Source organism: Anabas testudineus, chromosome 16, assembly GCF_900324465.2.
Source record: "Anabas testudineus chromosome 16, fAnaTes1.2, whole genome shotgun sequence".
Taxonomy (NCBI): Eukaryota; Metazoa; Chordata; class Actinopteri; order Anabantiformes; family Anabantidae; genus Anabas; species Anabas testudineus.
Genome location: NC_046625.1, coordinates 5,999,241 through 6,017,238, shown reverse-complemented (window position 1 = coordinate 6,017,238; position 17,998 = coordinate 5,999,241). Strand labels below are relative to the sequence as shown.

General features: G+C 39.4%; 1 protein-coding gene and 1 pseudogene across 11 annotated transcripts in view; both read left to right on the top strand.

Moving 5' to 3' along the window:
- Positions 1-17,998, top strand: part of LOC113169532 (persulfide dioxygenase ETHE1, mitochondrial-like) — a 32,254-nt gene that overhangs the window by 12,834 nt on the left and 1,422 nt on the right. For 3 of the 11 annotated variants that reach the window (XM_026371012.1, XM_026371017.1, XM_026371011.1), the window contains exon 7: positions 77-371. In XM_026371012.1, coding sequence (XP_026226797.1) covers positions 77-123 — 47 coding nt within the window. In that variant the 3' untranslated portion in view covers positions 124-371. Of the gene's footprint in view, positions 1-76; positions 372-5,671; positions 5,874-6,884; positions 7,030-7,283; positions 7,433-7,551; positions 7,682-7,848; positions 7,939-8,385; positions 8,503-8,664; positions 8,894-11,203; positions 11,675-12,756; positions 12,902-13,015; positions 13,165-13,327; positions 13,472-13,615; positions 13,706-14,014; positions 14,132-14,224; positions 15,220-15,324; positions 15,991-16,417; positions 16,505-16,704; positions 16,850-17,109; positions 17,259-17,452; positions 17,583-17,998 lie in introns of those variants that run through there. The other 8 variants (XM_026371021.1, XM_026371022.1, XR_003299562.1 and 5 more) reach the window with 8 other exon arrangements.
- LOC113169534 lies at positions 2,266-4,864 on the top strand (annotated as a pseudogene).

Below are 17,998 nucleotides of genomic sequence, written 5' to 3'. Positions count from 1 at the left end.
CAAAATATTTTCAGTCTAATGCACAAATTATTGAAATTTATTCTGGTGCTGAAAATTTTTTTCTTTCACTTTGCAGATATTTCTGTGCCGGCTAATCTGGTTTGTGGAGTACATGAACTCTGAATGTCCTGCTACAGAAGACATTTTAATTAACTACATTACAGCCAAATAATTATAATATTCAGTAGAATTGCCGTGAAAGTGCTCAGAAAGTGCCATGATTGTCTGTAAATGTAAAGATATTTATTTGAATAGATGGTGTTTTTTGGAATGCAATCAGGTCTTTTTATTAGAGTTGGAGATGAGTGCTAATAATTTGTATGAGGAAAAAAAACACTATTACAGTTTTGCGTTTTTGGATTAATTTTAAATGTGTTGTTTGTCTATTTTTACACACCTGTGTTGTTAAGGATTACAGAATTTAGAAGGGAATTTATGAGACAAATCTCTTGTAGAGATGTTCCTTTAAAGTTCCAATGTCAAGTATAAACTGATGAGTTGAAAAAGATGAGGAGTTAAAGAGTCAAGTAAATATGCAGGTATCTGAAGATATTAACAAGGATTTAATTCTGAATTTGTTAGACAGCTAGTGTAAAGGGATTTGAGTTACATACTCCCTGGACAAGAGTTTAGCATCTCCATTCTGGACCACAAGTAAATGATCCAGAGAAGTTTTACTAAGATGTGTGAAAAGTGTTTTACAGTGGTTAAGATGTCAGAGAGTCAAAGCATTAATCAAGCATGCACCAATCAAACCCCTCCTGATGAGCCAAAATGCAGCAGCATGTCAAACCTTAAAAACATCTTGCATAATGAAAGTGAAACAGCTCTTTCTAGAGCGCTTTACTTTCAAGTTCGCGTGCAAGCATAACTAAATGTAAATGTGGAAAATGTCAGGAACAAATCAAAGTTAAACACTTATCGTCCAGACAAGTCAAATATAACATTAACATTTCTTACTGCGGATTTTACCAAGAAAGAGAAGGAAAGGTGCCGACGACATCTCAACCCACAATCTAACCACAACGACGCGTAACTGTGTAGTATGACTATAATAACAATAATCGCATAATAACACACGGCAGGATTTAATTTAAATAACCTTAATTTTAACTTAACTTAACTTAAGTGGTTGGATGGGCATGGATTCACGTACCACATAGTTTGAATTCACACCCACGGCGCCGCCTGTAGGTGTAAGGAGCAGCTCTCCAGGTAAAAACAGCTGAAGAGCAGAACAGGTAAGGGCACAAGAATGACTGTGCAAAATGTAACAGGAATGAAACGTGTGGTAACGATGCACGTCCTCCTCCTCAGCGTCTTGTGATAGTGCGTGAGAGAGAAATGTGAAAAGAGATGGAGCAGAGTGTTTGCATTATGTAAATTATCCATGTCATTGTGAAAGCATAGTCACATATAAAGTGTTCACAAAACAATGGTTGGTGTTTAAAACAGGATTGGTTTCCACAGAAGTATCAACCTGTGTGCTATGGTCCAAAAATCCGAATATGCAGAACTTGTTTGTTTTGCAAATTCACCTTCTTCTGCTGCAGTGACAGAGTTTATATCAGACTGGATAATACAGTCACACAGTCTGTGAACCGCAGAGTCATCATGACAGAGCCATTGGACCAGCATCAGCTTTTAAACGATAACAGGCTGTAGCATCAACTGGATTCAGTGATTTGTTATTAATATTAACAATATAATGCATTCATGTTTGTTGCACATCACGGATCAGACTTAAAATAATCGCCCCTGTTTCCGCTGAATGGTGGAGACTGATCACTACAGTAATTAAATGGAGAGAAGGTACAGTCCCCTGTATATATATATGTATATATATATATGTATGTATATATGTAGCAGGACATGGCTCACATGGTAAAACCTGCAGAGCGACCTGAGCGCTGTCCAAGGTGCTGGGTCAGAGTCCCCAGGACCTCCGTCCACCCCCAGGGAGCTTATTCATGTTGAAATAACTCATTTCAAACATAATACACAGACTAGAAGTAGTGTTTTTATGAATACGAATGATGATAAATATATTATAGTACAAAGAATTTATTACGTTTAGTCCAAATCATGCTAAAGTGAGTGAATACAGAGGAGCGTGTCCAAACTCTTCAGCAGCCACAGAGCTGGAGTCTGTGCCTCCTCACTTCTTCTAATAACTGTTATTTACAAGATTTTTATAAAAACAAATGTTTTATTGAATGTATTTCCATTATTCCAGGTCTGTAGTTTGTTTGGGAGTGTCGTCCCCTGACTCTGACGCCCATGTCCCGCCTCTCAGTTACAAAAGGCTGTAGGATTGTGTTGGGAACAGACAACAGGCGCTCGTTTCAGGGCTTAATCTGTAACACTGACCCGCTACAAGCAACCAACAGAGAGTAACATTACTTCTCCAGGATGGCGACACAAACCAAAGGGCTGCTCTTCAGACAGGTAGGTTCACTCTTATTGATGATTGTTGCTTTGATTGTCAGGTCTAAAGCATGTCTGTAACTTGTGCATAATGCTATAGATTATAGTTTATTTCCTGTTAAATATTACAAAGTCATTCTTGTGCCCTCACCTGTTTTACTCTTCAGCTGTTTGAATTGGAGAGCTGCACCTACACCTACCTGTTGGCAGACACAGAAACCAAGGAGGCTGTCCTCATCGATCCTGTTCTGGAGACAGTTGACAGGGACCTGAAGCTCATACATGAACTGGGACTCAATCTGAAAGTGGCAGGTAGCTGTAGTAGTAGCTTGACAGAGAGATGTGATATCCTGTGATATCCTGGGAAGCTGTATATCATGTGCATGTCATTATAGAATGATTCCACTCATTTTTATACTGTTAATCGCATTATGTTATTGCTAAAACCCCACAGTGAACACCCACTGCCATGCAGACCATGTCACCGGCACTGGGATGATGAAGAAACAACTGGTGGGGCTGAAGAGTGCCATCTCCAAATTCAGTGGTGCCTCTGCAGATATCTTCCTTTCAGAGGGAGACAAGATTAAATTTGGAAAACAAGTAAGAAGGAAATGTGTGATATTAAATTACATAAAATCAGTCCATACAGCACTCATATTAGAGAGAAGGACAAGATATAGATTTAGTTTCAAAACTACAAATACAGTATAAGTCTGTTTAGCATTTTGATTTGAATCTTTGAGTTTGATAATGCAGCTGCTGCTTATGGACACAGCCATGCATACTACAATATATAATACTACAATATATAATACTACAATATATAATACAAGATTTTTCCATTTCCACTGAAGAGTTTTAGTTTCATTTACCACAACCTTCGCAGTAAGTTTAGTTCTGTCTTTGTAAAACCTGTCTTTTAATTCAAATCAACGAAGGAATTGAACAATCTTCCTGCAATTTAAACCTCATTGTATGAGATTAATGTCTATGTAACTTTGTATTAACATGAATAACTCATCACGTTGTCCCTTCACTTTTCTAGTATCTGACAGTGAGAGAGACACCAGGACACACTGATGGTTGTGTAACTCTGGTGTTAGCGGATCAGAGCATGGCTTTTACTGGGGACGCTCTGCTGATCAGAGGCTGTGGAAGAACAGATTTCCAGCAGGGTAGGTGAAACCTTTTGCATTGTTTTAATAATGAAATACCCATTGTTTTTTTGCAAGTTTCATTCCTTAGACCCTGGCCCAAAGTGTAAAGGTTGTTGTTATGTGAACACGGACCTACTTTTAGATTTGTCTTATCTTTGCAAATTGTCCTTTTTACCTCAGGCTGCTCTAAGAAGCTCTACCAGTCAATTCATGAGAAGATCTTCACCCTGCCTGATGAGTGCCTTGTCTACCCAGCACATGACTATTTAGGTCGGCTGAAAACACACATCTGAATAATTATAAAATATCTTGTAGTCGCTGTGAAGACTAACAACGCTGCTGAATGTTCCCCATTCGTAAATATTCTGCCTGATGGAGCCCATGGCCTCTTTTTATCACAGTGACTGAAAGACCTTTAAATGAACTGATAATTGTAGAGATTATATATTAATGTTTCACACAAATATGTATGTTTTGCTCATTTCTCTTAGTAAATGAATGGATATTAATTTAATTTAAATTTCAATTTAATCTCCTTATTTTAGATTTAGGACGTTTAAGCACAACTGTTTAAAAGAGAGATCAGAAAAATGCTCCTCCAACTGTCTGTCAAATATTAGCATTAAAAATATCTATTGTTTTTATGTGTAACAGCACCATGTGAACACAGTTTCTGTAGATGACATGTATGTTTGTCTTTGTGTTGCAGGTCGAACTGTGTCAACGGTTGGTGAGGAGCGAAAGTTTAACGCACGCTTGACCAAGAACCTGAAGGAGTTTGTGGACATCATGAACAACCTGAATCTCTCCTTGCCTAAGAAAATGGGTATTATTATTATTATTATTATTATTATTATTATTATTATTAGTATTATTATTATTATTATTATTATTAATATTATTATTATTTATGTTTTCAAGTCTATGACACTTCTGTGCACAGGCTTATGCACAAATGGTTGAAATGTGTTACTTGTAACCTCACATCTGTTTCTAATAGTTGTTATTTTATTCCCTCTCCAGCTATTTCAGTGCCTGCTAATCTGGTGTGTGGTGTGCAAGATTGAATGTCATGCAAACAGCAGCATATTACTCAAGTAATAACATTTACTGTGGTTTTAGCAAGGATTCTACTTAAACTGTTTACCATAAAGTGCTTTATTGTCTGTATGTAAACGTAAAGAAAAATATCTGAAAAACTGATGTGATTTAGGATGAAGCTACGATGCTATTGGAACACAATCATTTTAGAGTTCGAGTTAAGGGCTATCTGAAAATGAAAGCAAATTACAATTAAAGTTTTTTATGTTTGATTCAAGAGTTTTGAGTTTTCTTTAGTCATGTTACAAACTGGGGGAGTGGATTTTCTAGGACATAGGCAAAACAGGATTGTGACTGGCACTATGAGAAATGTGGGATCCAGCATTTTGGTAGTTTGATCAGCATGAGGGTCTTAAACTCGTCATATGTTAGCTTCTGCTGTTTATACTTTGGTCATAATGTGTCCAACATTATGCGAGTGGCTGAAGTATAATTTAACTTTTAATGTGTCTTGAATGCAGCATAACATACCAAACATAGCGATACATTTAAGAACAGATGTTTAAAAATAATTAAACAATACACATACTTTCTGTAGTAAAGGTCAGGATGGTCCGTCACAACAATAATTGAATACAGATTGCAGTGTTTTCAGCACACATTACAGCACACATTAAATTACACACAATCTGAGTCTTACTGAATGAGATATGTTGATTTTTTTTGCAACACTGCTACAAGTTCAGCAATCATCTGATGATGTGACATCACCATCCTTAATTGTTAACCCATTGATTGACCTCCTGTATTTCCTTCATTAGACCTACATTTTAAATATTATCATCATTGTTTAATTGACATAATGAATAAACGTCCACTGATCATCTCCATCAGTCAGATGGAGGAATACATCTCCAGGACTGTTGACTGTGACATACAGCCTGGATGGAGAGTAAAGGGACGATGTTGGCTACTTCTTAGTTTCCAAATGTGTTGTACTTTATCAGCCGGCGTTTATCTGCTCATCATCCAGTAGGACAGGTTTGTTTGGGAGTGTACAGCTGTCAGAGAACCACAGGAACTCACTGATGTTAAAGCTGTAGGGTTGTGTCGGGCTGCAGACAACAGGCGCTTCTCTCCCTTCTTTTCCCCCTAAGATCCAACATAGACCTGCTTCGAGCAACCAGCAGAAAGTAAAGTCACTGCTTCAGAATGGTGCAAACCCAAGGACTGCTGTTCAGACAAGTAGGTTCACTCTCATTTATGTTTATTGCGTAAGTTGCCAGATCTGAGATTGTTATGATATAAAGTAGCAGCAACATTTGTACATTTTCTTACTTTTGCAAAAACTTAACGTTGATAAAGTGATGCTCGGTGTTGTGAATTTAATAGGGGCCATGTTAATTGGTGACCGTCTTCAGAATGCGTCGGTGGTTGCTCGTAGTTACGGAGAGCAGCTGGAAACCGGAAGAGAGCACACAGTGTTTTTTGTTACCTTAATAAAACAGATGTTTAAAATATGACATAGTCAGTTAAGTGTCACAGCAGTTTGGACGTACTATACTTTAACAAATAAATTAACAGACAGTAGGATCAACTGAGGTCTTTCTTGTCCTTACTGTACGTTTTGTACGAGACATGTTTACTGAGACAGGACTAAAAAAAGAGTATGTGCATACGTTTGTTTCGATAATGTAAGGAAAACCAGACTAACCGGCAATGACAAGGAAATATGCTCTTTTTCCTGTTTATGAAGAACCACCAGACAGTCACCAGTTGACATCCTGTTGCATTGTAGAATGTAACAGGGTTTTATGTCAATTGTGAAACAACAAAAACACTCATCTTAGATTGTAATTGTCCAAGTGTTATGTTTTGCTCACCTGCAGTGTCCAAATTCAAGTGTGTCTGCAATTTAGATTGCAGTACCTGTTTCAAACACTTAGTGGCAGCACTTCAGAGACAATGTGGAGCAACAAAAGACAATGTTGCTCCAATCATCTCTGAGAATTTGTTAAACTTCTGTGGATTTACACTAATCTAAAGTGCCTGAAACTTATCCACACTGCTATTACATAACCACCACCACAGGAAACTTTGTAAGAGATGACACAGTTTGCAGCAACATGTCCACATCACAGTCTCACACACAATAACAAGACAATAGGGAGCATGTGTATAATTACCACACGCTCATTCCTGTTAATAAAAATATTGCAAAGTCATTCTTGTGCCCTTACTTGTTTTACTCTTCAGCTGTTTGAATTGGAGAGCTGCACCTACACCTACCTGTTGGCAGACACAGAAACGAAGGAGGCTGTCCTCATTGATCCTGTTCTGGAGACAGTTGACAGGGACCTGAAGCTCATACATGAACTGGGGCTCAATCTGAAAGTGGCAGGTAGCTGTCGTCTAGAGAGTTAGAGAGATGATGTGTTGCATGAATTCAGATAACTTTAGAAAAAAGTTTTCCTTCTCCTTCATTTTCCCTTACATTAACAAATACATGACATATTATCTTACTGACTCAAATATATCATGCATCATGTGTAGGTCATGTGTAGGTCATCCTGAAATGATTCCACTAAATTTTAAACTCATATAAATTTAGTGTCAAACCTCATGATAAACCAGTCTCTGCTCTTCTTATCATAGTAAACACACACTGCCATGCAGACCATGTCACCGGCACTGGGATAATGAGGAAAAAAGTAGTTGGGCTGAAGAGTGCCATCTCGAAATTCAGTGGTGCCTCTGCAGATATCCAGCTGTCAGAGGGAGACAAGATCACCTTTGGAAAACAGGTAAGAAGGACATGCAAGACATATTACATTAAAATACTTGTATCAACATGTGACACATGACTGCCATGCATTTAGTTAGAGATTCTTATTAAAATCACCTTGTCACTTCTTTTTTCTAGTATCTGACAGTGAGAGAGACACCAGGACACACTGACGGTTGTGTAACTCTGGTGTTAGCGGATCAGAGCATGGCTTTTACTGGGGACGCTCTGCTGATCAGAGGCTGTGGAAGAACAGATTTCCAGCAGGGTAGACGAAACCTTTTGCATTTTTTAATAATGAAAAAAATATTTTTTTCATTCAATAGACACTAATGTAAAGATAAAGGTTTTTCATTGTGTGAACAAGTGCCATTATTGGACTAGTTGTCCTCTGGATATGTTTAACCTATGGAAAATATTGTTTTTCTATTTTAGGCTGTGCTAAGACGCTCTACCAGTCCATTCATGAGAAGATCTTCACCCTGCCTGATGAGTGCCTTGTCTACCCAGCACATGACTACTTAGGTTGGCAGAAAACACACATCTGAATAAATATAAAATACCTTGTAGAGTCACCGGTGTGAAAAGGGGCATTGCAAATACACACATTTTAACCACTAGCTAAGTATTGTAAGTCTATTGCCAGCATCTTTCAAAGCACAATAACCTAATTTAATAAAACAAATTGCAAATATGAGAAAGAAGAAGCCACATGTCATGATACTGTCACCACCATGGCACCGTGTGCTGTAATGCAGTGTTTGGTTGCCAGCAAACACAATACTTAGCTCATATAAGCCAAACCAACAGCCAAGCCACTTTGGTCTCATCCATCAAGAGAAAGAAATAAATATGCATAAACTATGTGTCAGCAAGCATTTGCAGCGCATCACTTTATTCCATGTGTACAAGCATCATGTGAACAATAAGGCCACAGTTACTAGAGATTACCTATTGGACTGTGTTTGTCAGGTCGAACTGTGTCAACGGTTGGTGAGGAGCGCAAGTTTAACCCACGCTTGACCAAGAACCTGGATGAGTTTATGGACATCATGAAGAACCTGAATCTCCCCAAGCCAAAGAAAATAGGTATTAATATAATGTTATTGTACAGTCCAATCACCACATATGCTCTGATAGTTGATATAATTACTGTGCCAAAAGACTTTCAGTTCTGTGACACCTCCCTTCACAGGTTTGTTGCTTGGAACCTTTCGTCTGCTTCATTTCATTTTTCTTCTTCCTTTCCAGATATTTCAGTGCCTGCTAATCGGATTTGTGGGCTACAAGATTGAGTGTCCTGCAAAAAGGCAGCATATCACTCATCATAGTGACAATACTAACCTTTATTGTGCCTCTTACCAGAAAGTCATTTATTGTTTCTTTGAAAATGTAAAGATATCTATAAAGATATCTATTTAAATATATCTCATGTACAGCTCACTCACCCATTGTTTAAATAAAATATAAAGTAAATAAAGTTAATTGTAAGAATTCATTAATTTAACATTTCTAAAAAATGCTCAGCGATGTCAAGTACTTAGATTTGGACGCCTGTCAGAGCTCCAACTTTGAGGAGGTTTAGGAAGTTGCAGTCACCAGCTGGTAATTAATTTGCCAACATGGACATTTATCTTCTTTGTTGACATTTAATTATTATTATAACAGCAACAATTTAGTGAGAGTCTATCTGTACAATGTTGAAAAAAAGACCAATTGGTTTTAGAAGTCATGTAATTTTGGAAGTGAACCAATGTTCTGGTCAACACTATGAAGACAGAACTTCACGGCAACTGGATACAAGAAAACCCACTGAATAGGCCTTAGGATACAACTAAATCAACATTAGGTAATTGAAAAATACTGTACATGTGGAAACTTGCCTAACAGGTCTAGTGTTTAGTGCTTCTGAGTGTGCATTAATGATGCATGTACACAACAACCGACATAACGATCTATGCTTGTTGTGCATCGACTTGTTAGTATGGAAGAAGTAGCTCTGCAGGAGTGATCTCTACTAGCTCTATACTGGTTATGGTAACAAACATAGCTGCCATAAAAGTGTTTGCTGCTGTTAAAGTCTTGAAGTTCTTGGACAGGGTGCACTGTTTAGATAGCAGCTGAGACGGCTCACTTATGGACGCTAAAAAAGTGATCAGCTACTCAGTGAAATCGGCGACTTGAACTTGGTCCGAGTTCTTGAGTCGGAACTCCAACTATAAGGACTGTTCTCCAATCTTCGACATTTTACCATCTCTGTTTTCAAATGTTATTACAACAGGAACAACTTTGGACAAACATGCAAACAAGAGGAGAACATGCACACTGCACAGTCCTAATATGCTTGAGACCATCAGTTGAGTACAGACTCAAAAGCCCCATGAGTGCTACTACAACTACTGTACTAATTCATATTATGAAACACTTAATTAGTAAGTAAAGAAAACAGTCCATCATTACCTTTATAATAAATGAATGTCAGTTAGTCCAAAAACTTTCCTTTGGTCTGATGAGTCCAAGGAAAATGATTCTTAACACACCTCGAGATTGTGTTTAAGCAGGAGAGTGATGGCCTAGCCTCCACATTTACCTGATCTTAATCCAATTAACATGGTTTAGAATGGGTTGGAGCGGTTAGTTGGAGAATGATTCCAGGTGACTACCTAATGAGACTGTCGAAGATGGCAGCTGCAGACTGTTTCTCTGGATTTCTGAAGAGACATCCATCACTCTCAATCAGGACCCCGGAGGCCACTAGCCTTTCACATGCCACACCTTTTAATATGGATAACGTGGACCAGTTCTATAACAACTTGGAGTAGGTGATGCCAAGATACCAGTTTGTCTTCAGCTCCTGGTCAACCACAGCTCTCACCTGTCGGTTGATGGGCTTAACTAAGCTAAAGAGAATGGGATTGTGAAGCTATGATTCCCCCTTCATTGCTATGATCCTGGATCAGCTGCTGATCAGAATACCTCACCATGTGCAGATAAATTGGTGCTGAATGACACAGAACAGGGCCCCTAAAATCCCCCAGTCACAGGCTACTACCACTGTCCTTCATTCATCAGATGTTTCCACTAGTGAAAGACAGGACTGAAACAGAAAGAACATTCACTGAGCAGAGGATGAAGAAGATGAAGAAGACTGTATTTTCCTGTGTAAGTTCTCATGTGACGTTAGGCTCTTGCATTTAATGAGATTGAACTTTTAACATTCAATTTTAAAATATTCAAAATAGGGATGGTTGTCAGAAATGGACAAAATGTATTTTAAAGTTTTTTTTTCAACATGTTTTGAACAGAAAAAGCTTAAGGAAGATAAAGTCACTCCATTCTTAGCTGACACTTTATCCTTTTATTACACCGTGGATGTTCTAAAGTCGCATTTTATGAGGGATCTGTATAAAAATAAAAAGTGTGACAACCAACCCCGTTCTCCACTAAATTTGCCTTGGGAGTACCGATCTCAAAAGCTTGAGTGTCACTTGCAGTAAGATAAGGGGACTGTAGAGTCCACTTAGACGCTGGGATGGGAAGGATTCAGTTCCGTCCCATAAGACCACGAAACCTTGTTCCAGACGACGATGAGTCTGCAAAATGTTGGATAAACTATTGTTACTGCAGTTTACTTGTTTGGGTGGAGTCTCTCTGATCAAGTGTATGTCAGTAGTCACGTAGGCAGCTCCAGCATGTAACACTAGTATTGTACAGTGTGTGCGTTATGAGCGCGCATTGATGCGGTCGTGCGCAACAACCGACAATAGTGATCCAAGCTCGTGCGCTGGTGTGAACTGTTACTATGGAGGAAGTGGCTTTGAAGAAGTCTTGGGTTCTAGCCCACACATTTACTCAATAGCACCAACACTGGTTGAGGTGCCAAATATACAAATAGACAACAATATAAAAGGGATCGAATTGAGAGTTTCATTATCTGCTCCAGATCTGCTCCTGGCTGCAGCTTCTCTGAAGGCTTCGTGTGAAGGCATTTGTCCATCTGAAGATATTCACCTGTAGTGCGTTCAGGAAAAATACCGACTAGTGACTAGTAATGTGCTCGGTGATCAACAGAGTGAAGCCGGTTCAGCGGGCTCTGGCTCTCGGGCTTAGACTCAGAACAAGCACCGAGGGTTTGAGCTGCACAGCAGCCGACAGCCGGCGCTTCTGTCCCGGCGTAAGGGCTGTCTTAGAGCCGCTCCAAGCTTCCAGCAGAAGATGCTGCTCAAGCATGGCGTCGACCAAAGGACTGTTCTTCAGACAGGTAGGTTCACTTTTTAATTTACGTTGCAGTGCTTTAGTTAAAACCTGAAGAGAGCTCGGGAGGTGCCAAAGGGGGAAAAACTTAATCGTGCGTAATTTGTGTTCTGGATTTATTCTCAGGTGTTTTTGACTCTTCAGCTCATAGATCTATGTCTGAACGCCAGGATAACTCTATAACTATAAATCTTACTGAGCATTTAAGTCACAATCTGTGTTTTTGTTTGCGGAGGTTCAAACATAAATGATGAGTTTTTAGGGCGACAAAAGAAGTGAGGAGACACAGACTCCAGCTCTGAGTTTGGGTACCGCATTATTTCACACCGTCTCCAGAACTGTACATGTTAGTTTACACTGATCACAGAGTTACCATGTTGTAGTCATAAATGAAACGTTCAGCAGTCTTGATGGGAACGTTACACACAGACAGATGTTTGCATATCGCAAAACGCACGGTAATAAAGACAGAAAGCTCTGTGCAGGTGCACGAGTGAGCTCTGTTAGGTTGTCAGGTTGTTTTTACGCACGACGGAATCTCTGCCCTGTGCAAAGACCTGAATCCCTGAAGTTTGTTAGCACAGTTAGCATTAATGATGAATAAAGATGTATCATGAATTTTAACCTAATCATAGAAGATGCCGCAGCTGCGTGGAGCACTAATGTCCATTCTTACAGTCTGGATAAGGCGCATCACAGTGGTGTGTTCCTCTGGTTCAGCACACCACTGTTGGCTCATTTTGGTCAGGCTGTTGTTTCTCTGGGTGGCTTCAGCAAAAAATACTGAGTGAACAAATGGTATAAATAAATAAATACCTGCAGTAAGTGAAGTTCAATTCTTCTAAAATCATGAATTACATTTTCTGATATATGATCTGAGATGATCCCTGAGTTTAAACTAGTGCTTCAACTAGCGCAATAGTTCACAAACACTTAACTCCACATCATAATATGTCCCATATCTTCCTTACTTCCTTATTTTCTGTTTCTAACTCACACACAATGACAGAGAGGAGGTGCATAATTACCACCTGCTTTTATTCTGCTGTTTATTGCTGAGTCATTCCTGTACACTTACTTGTTTTACAGCTGTACGAGTTGGAGAGCATCACCTACACCTACCTGCTGGCTGACACAGAGACCAAGGAGGCTGTCATCATTGATCCTGTCCTGGAGACCATAGACAGGGACTTGAAGCTCATACATGAACTGGGGCTCAGTCTGAAAGTGGCAGGTAGCTGTCTTCTATATATAGTATATAAATGGAAAATTCTCTCTGATGATTGATTAGGTTATTAGGTTATTGTCAAATCTAACCGTGAACCACTGTATCCTGTTCTTGTAATAGTGAACACACACTGCCATGCAGACCACATCACCAGCACTGGGCAAATGAAGAAAAGACTGGTTGGGCTGAAGAGTGCCATCTCCAAATTCAGTGGTGCCTCTGCTGATATCCAGCTGTCAGAGGGAGACAAGATCAAATTTGGAAAACAAGTATGAAGGACATGTGTGACATGAAGTTAAATAAATCAATCCATACAGTGCTCGTTTTAGAGACGGTATATTTTTAGTGACTCGGTGTTACAGACACACAGATATCTGACAGAACTTCTTAGCAGCTGCTAAAATAAATCACGTTGTCCTTTATTTTTTCTAGTTTCTGACAGTGAGAGAGACACCAGGACACACTAATGGTTGTGTGACGCTGGTGTTAGCGGATCAGAGCATGGCTTTTACTGGGGACGCTCTGCTGATCAGAGGCTGTGGCAGAACAGATTTTCCCCCAAGGTGGACATACACTGTTATATTGTTCTATCTGACATTAAATGTCTCTTTTTTATGGTGCTTATTAGTTATATAGTTATATTAAAGTGAAAGCTTGTTTGTAATACTGTTAGATGAACACAAGAGGACAGTATTGTATTAAATGTGATTTCCATTTTAGGCTGCCCCAGCAAGCTTTACCACTCGATTCACGAGAAGATCTTCACCTTGCCGGACCACTGCCTTGTCTACCCAGCACACGACTACTTAGGTTGGCTGAAAACACACACAAGCAGACACACACACACACACACACACACACACACACACACACACACACACACACACACACACACACACACACACACACACACATCAAAATGTTTCTATCATATCTGAATTTAACAGTTCTCAATAACATTTTAATAATTATGACTAAACAGTTCAAGAAAGTCTTTATCCTACTCTACTTTGACTTTGCCAACCAGATGTAAGACTGCATATCGACGTGTCAGGGTGGAAGTGGGTATGTGCAGTGCAATAGATGACCTATTGGGCTGTGTTTGTCTTTGTGTATCAGGTCAAACTGTGTCAACAGTTGCTGAGGAGCGCAAGTTTAACCCACGCTTGACCAAGAACCTGGAGGAGTTTGTGAACATCATGAACAACCTGAATCTCCCCAAGCCAGACAAAATAGGTAACAAAGACAATATACTGTACAGTCACCACTGATGCTCAGTAAAAGTCTCCCTGCACAGATGAATAACATTTTTTTTCTTTCACTTTGCAGATATTTCATTGCCTGCTAATATAGTTTGTGGAGTACATGATGTTTGAAACATCCTGGAAAAGACGCCATTTTAATCAGCTGCATCGAGTGATTCACATTTACTCTTTGTTTAATTTAGTAGAATTACTCCTCAACATACAGTGCCTTCCTTTGTATGTATGTAAATGTAAAGATGTGTTTGAATGTTGTTTTTATGTGGAATGTAATCGGGACTTTTTTAGAGATAGAGGTGAGCATATATGATTTTTTTATATGAAGAAAAAAACACTATTACATTGATCTTCCTTTGACTAAACATTGATGCAATTCAAAATAATGTTTTAAATAAACTGTCAGAAAATCACAATGTTTGCTAGTTTATAAGGTAATATAAGGTTAATATGTACTCTGATATTACTGCAGGGTGAGATAGGTGAGTTTTAATCTCAACATATTATTTTCTGATCCTGGAAAATCCTGGAAAACAGCTGACAAACCAAACTGTTACTGTTATTTGGATTTGTCCCAGTGTCATTTCACTGTTTATGTAAAACTGGACTGGTTATCTGTTGTGTTGTTGTGATTTTACAAAGTGAATTTGTTCTGTTCTACATGGCTGATGAAACTGGGAAAATCCAAAGTGACTGCAACTTGTGCCCCCGACTATAGATTGACCTCTAACACAGGAAACTTAACAAAGAGTTAACACAGTTTACATCAACAAGTATAAACAATCTGCTCCTTCTCTTTCTTCCTTTCATCATCTGCCTTCTCTCATCACTCTCTCTCTCTCTCTCTCTCTCTCACACACACACACACACACACAATCACAAGACTATAAGCATGACATGCATTATTACCACCTGTTAATTATTGCAAAGTCATTCTTAGCTCTTACCTGTTTTACTCTTCAGCTGTTTTATATTGTAGAGCTGCACCTACACCCACCTGTCGCTGACACTCAGAGACCAAGGAGGCTGTCCTCATCAGTGCTGTAATAAAGACAGTTGAACGTTTTCATGTTTACCAGTGCCATGTGAACATTAATGCCACAGATACTATAGATGATGTATTAGGCTCCATTTGTATTTGTGTATCATATCAAACTAGGTCAGGAGGAGGAGGAGCAGAAGTTTAACCCACGGCTGACCTGAATATTTCCAAGCCAAGTATAAAAAGCTATTTTTATAGTACAGTCCAAGGGCCACCCATGCTCTGTTAGTCAATATAAGTCCTGTGCCAAATTATTTTCATGACTGTAACATCTTCTTAGCTGGTACCTTCCACCTTCTGATTGGTAATCAGTAGTAGGTAGGACAGCGATCCTTGAGGACCAGGACGGAGAACCCCTGGATTAGACCACATGTTACACAATAACACTATTTATGGTGCCAAATACAGCTGCTGTAAAAGTGAGTACAGTATAATAAGCTCGAAGTTCATCGACAAGGGGTAAGTTTAGCTTCCAGGCGGCTCTGAAGTTGGAGGCTCTTCCTCCCATTTGTCCTGTGGTGTTGTGGCTGTGAAGATATTTCTCCATCTGGTAGTGAATTCAGGAAAAGTACCGGTGAACAACAATGTGCTCGGTAATCAGCAGAGTGAAGCCAGTTCAGCGGGCTCTGGCTCTCGGGCTTAGACTCAGAACAAACACTGACGGCTGGAGTTGTGCAGCAGCCAATAGGAGGAGCTTCTGTCCCGGACTAAACACTGACTTTGAGCCGATCCAAGTTGCCAGCAGAAGATACTGCTCCAGCACAGTGTTGACCAAAGGGCTGTTCTTCAGACAAGTAGGTTCACTTTTTAATTTATGTTGTTATGCTTCAGTTAAAACCTACAGAGTCCAAGAGGGGGGGAAACTAAATGGTGCACACAGGTTCCTAAACTGAGAGAATAGATTAGTAAATTAAAAAAAGTAATTTCATTGTGCTAAAAAGTAAACAAATCAGTCTGGAATTCAACTCCCATAGTTCAGCTTAAGGGGGGGAAGCTACTTGTCAAGTGTTTCACAGTATCTAGATGCTGTTGTTGTGGAGGGCTGTGGTCTATGGATGTCACTGCCTTGTGCTTTTGCATCCAATATCCATCATTTCCAGGTGACAGTTTGCTAATATCCCTTTCCTTAAAGATCTTCCTGTATCTCATATTTACAGTAAACATTTTGATCTGTCCATCTTTTCTCACTTTCTTTAAGCGGCTGCAGATGTGAGAGTGCTGGCTGCCGCATCTAAGGATGCATAGGCAATGTGGTGTGAATGGGATGTCCCATCAGTAGCTGTGCAGCCCTGTAGCCATTATTCAGAGGTGTGGCTCTGCGTTTAGGTTTCAGGGAAATAGGGTCCAGTGTGTCCTACTTCTTTCTTCTTTGTGTTTCCCTGTTGTTATATTACTCACACACACACAAACACACAACAAAGGGAATGAGGTGCATTATTACCACCTGGTTTCATCTTGCTATTTATTGATTTATTCATTCCTGTGCCCTTACTCGTTTCAATGTTCAGCTGTTTGAATTGGAGAGCAGCACCTACACCTACCTGCTGGCTGACACAGAGACCAAGGAGGCTGTCATCATTGATCCTGTCCTGGAGACCATAGACAGGGACCTGAAGCTCATACATGAACTGGGGCTCAATCTGAAAGTGGCAGGTAGGTATTCCCCATTGAATAAATTATTTTTATTAACAATAACACCCATCTGAAATAAGTGAGTGTGAATACAGGCAAGGCTACAGGGTCACCAGGTGGACACCCTCTCAATGACACGTGAACCTACAAAACTCATAACACATAAAACAATACGATAATATGAATCATCAAAACAAGTCCAATAACTTTTATGATTGGATTATGATCGTTATTAAGTTATAAACCCTACAATGAACCACTGTATCCTGTTTTTGTGATAGTGAACACCCACTGCCATGCAGACCACATCACCAGTACGGGGCTGATGAAGAAGAGACTGGTTGGGCTGAAGAGTGCCATCTCCAAATTCAGCGGTGCCTCTGCTGATATCCAGCTGTCAGAGGGAGACAAGATCAAATTTGGAAAACAAGTAAGGAGAAGTGTGTGACTTATTACATGAAAGAGCTCATTTTAAAGAGAATGAGGGCTATAGGTTTAAATCTGCAGACTACAATACAGTAAAAAATATTTAGCATCTTGACTAAAAGACGTGACTGTCCTTCAGTTTGATAATGTTCTGCTTATGGTCACATCTATACGTACTATGTCCCTTCTCTTTTCTAGTATCTGACAGTGAGAGAGACACCAGGACACACTGATGGTTGTGTAACTCTGGTGTTAGCGGATCAGAGCATGGCTTTTACTGGGGACGCTCTGCTGATCAGAGGCTGTGGCAGAACAGATTTCCAGCAGGGTAGACATCATCATCATCAATCTTACATTAATTAGCTTTTTTGTCTGTTAGTTATATTAGATACACTCTAGCTGAAAGTGAAAGTTTTTATTTGTTTTAGATGAAGGTCAGAGGCCATATTGCAGTAATGCAGTATATTAGAGTTAAGGTCAAAGTATTTTAAAACCAAACAAAACACTTTTCACTGGAAATGACAATAAATAACAAATTGAGCTTAATTATAATGTTTTACTGATATATTGAATTGAACTCTGGCTTTGCCTGACACATCACGTCCATAAGAATCCAGTTCAGCCACATTTATCTTCATCACATCTCTGATTCTCGGAAATCTTGCACCTTTGACCACGTCCGTTTTCTTCTAATTGGATTTTTTTCTTTGTGTCATGTACAAGAGTTGAAGTAGACACTAGCTG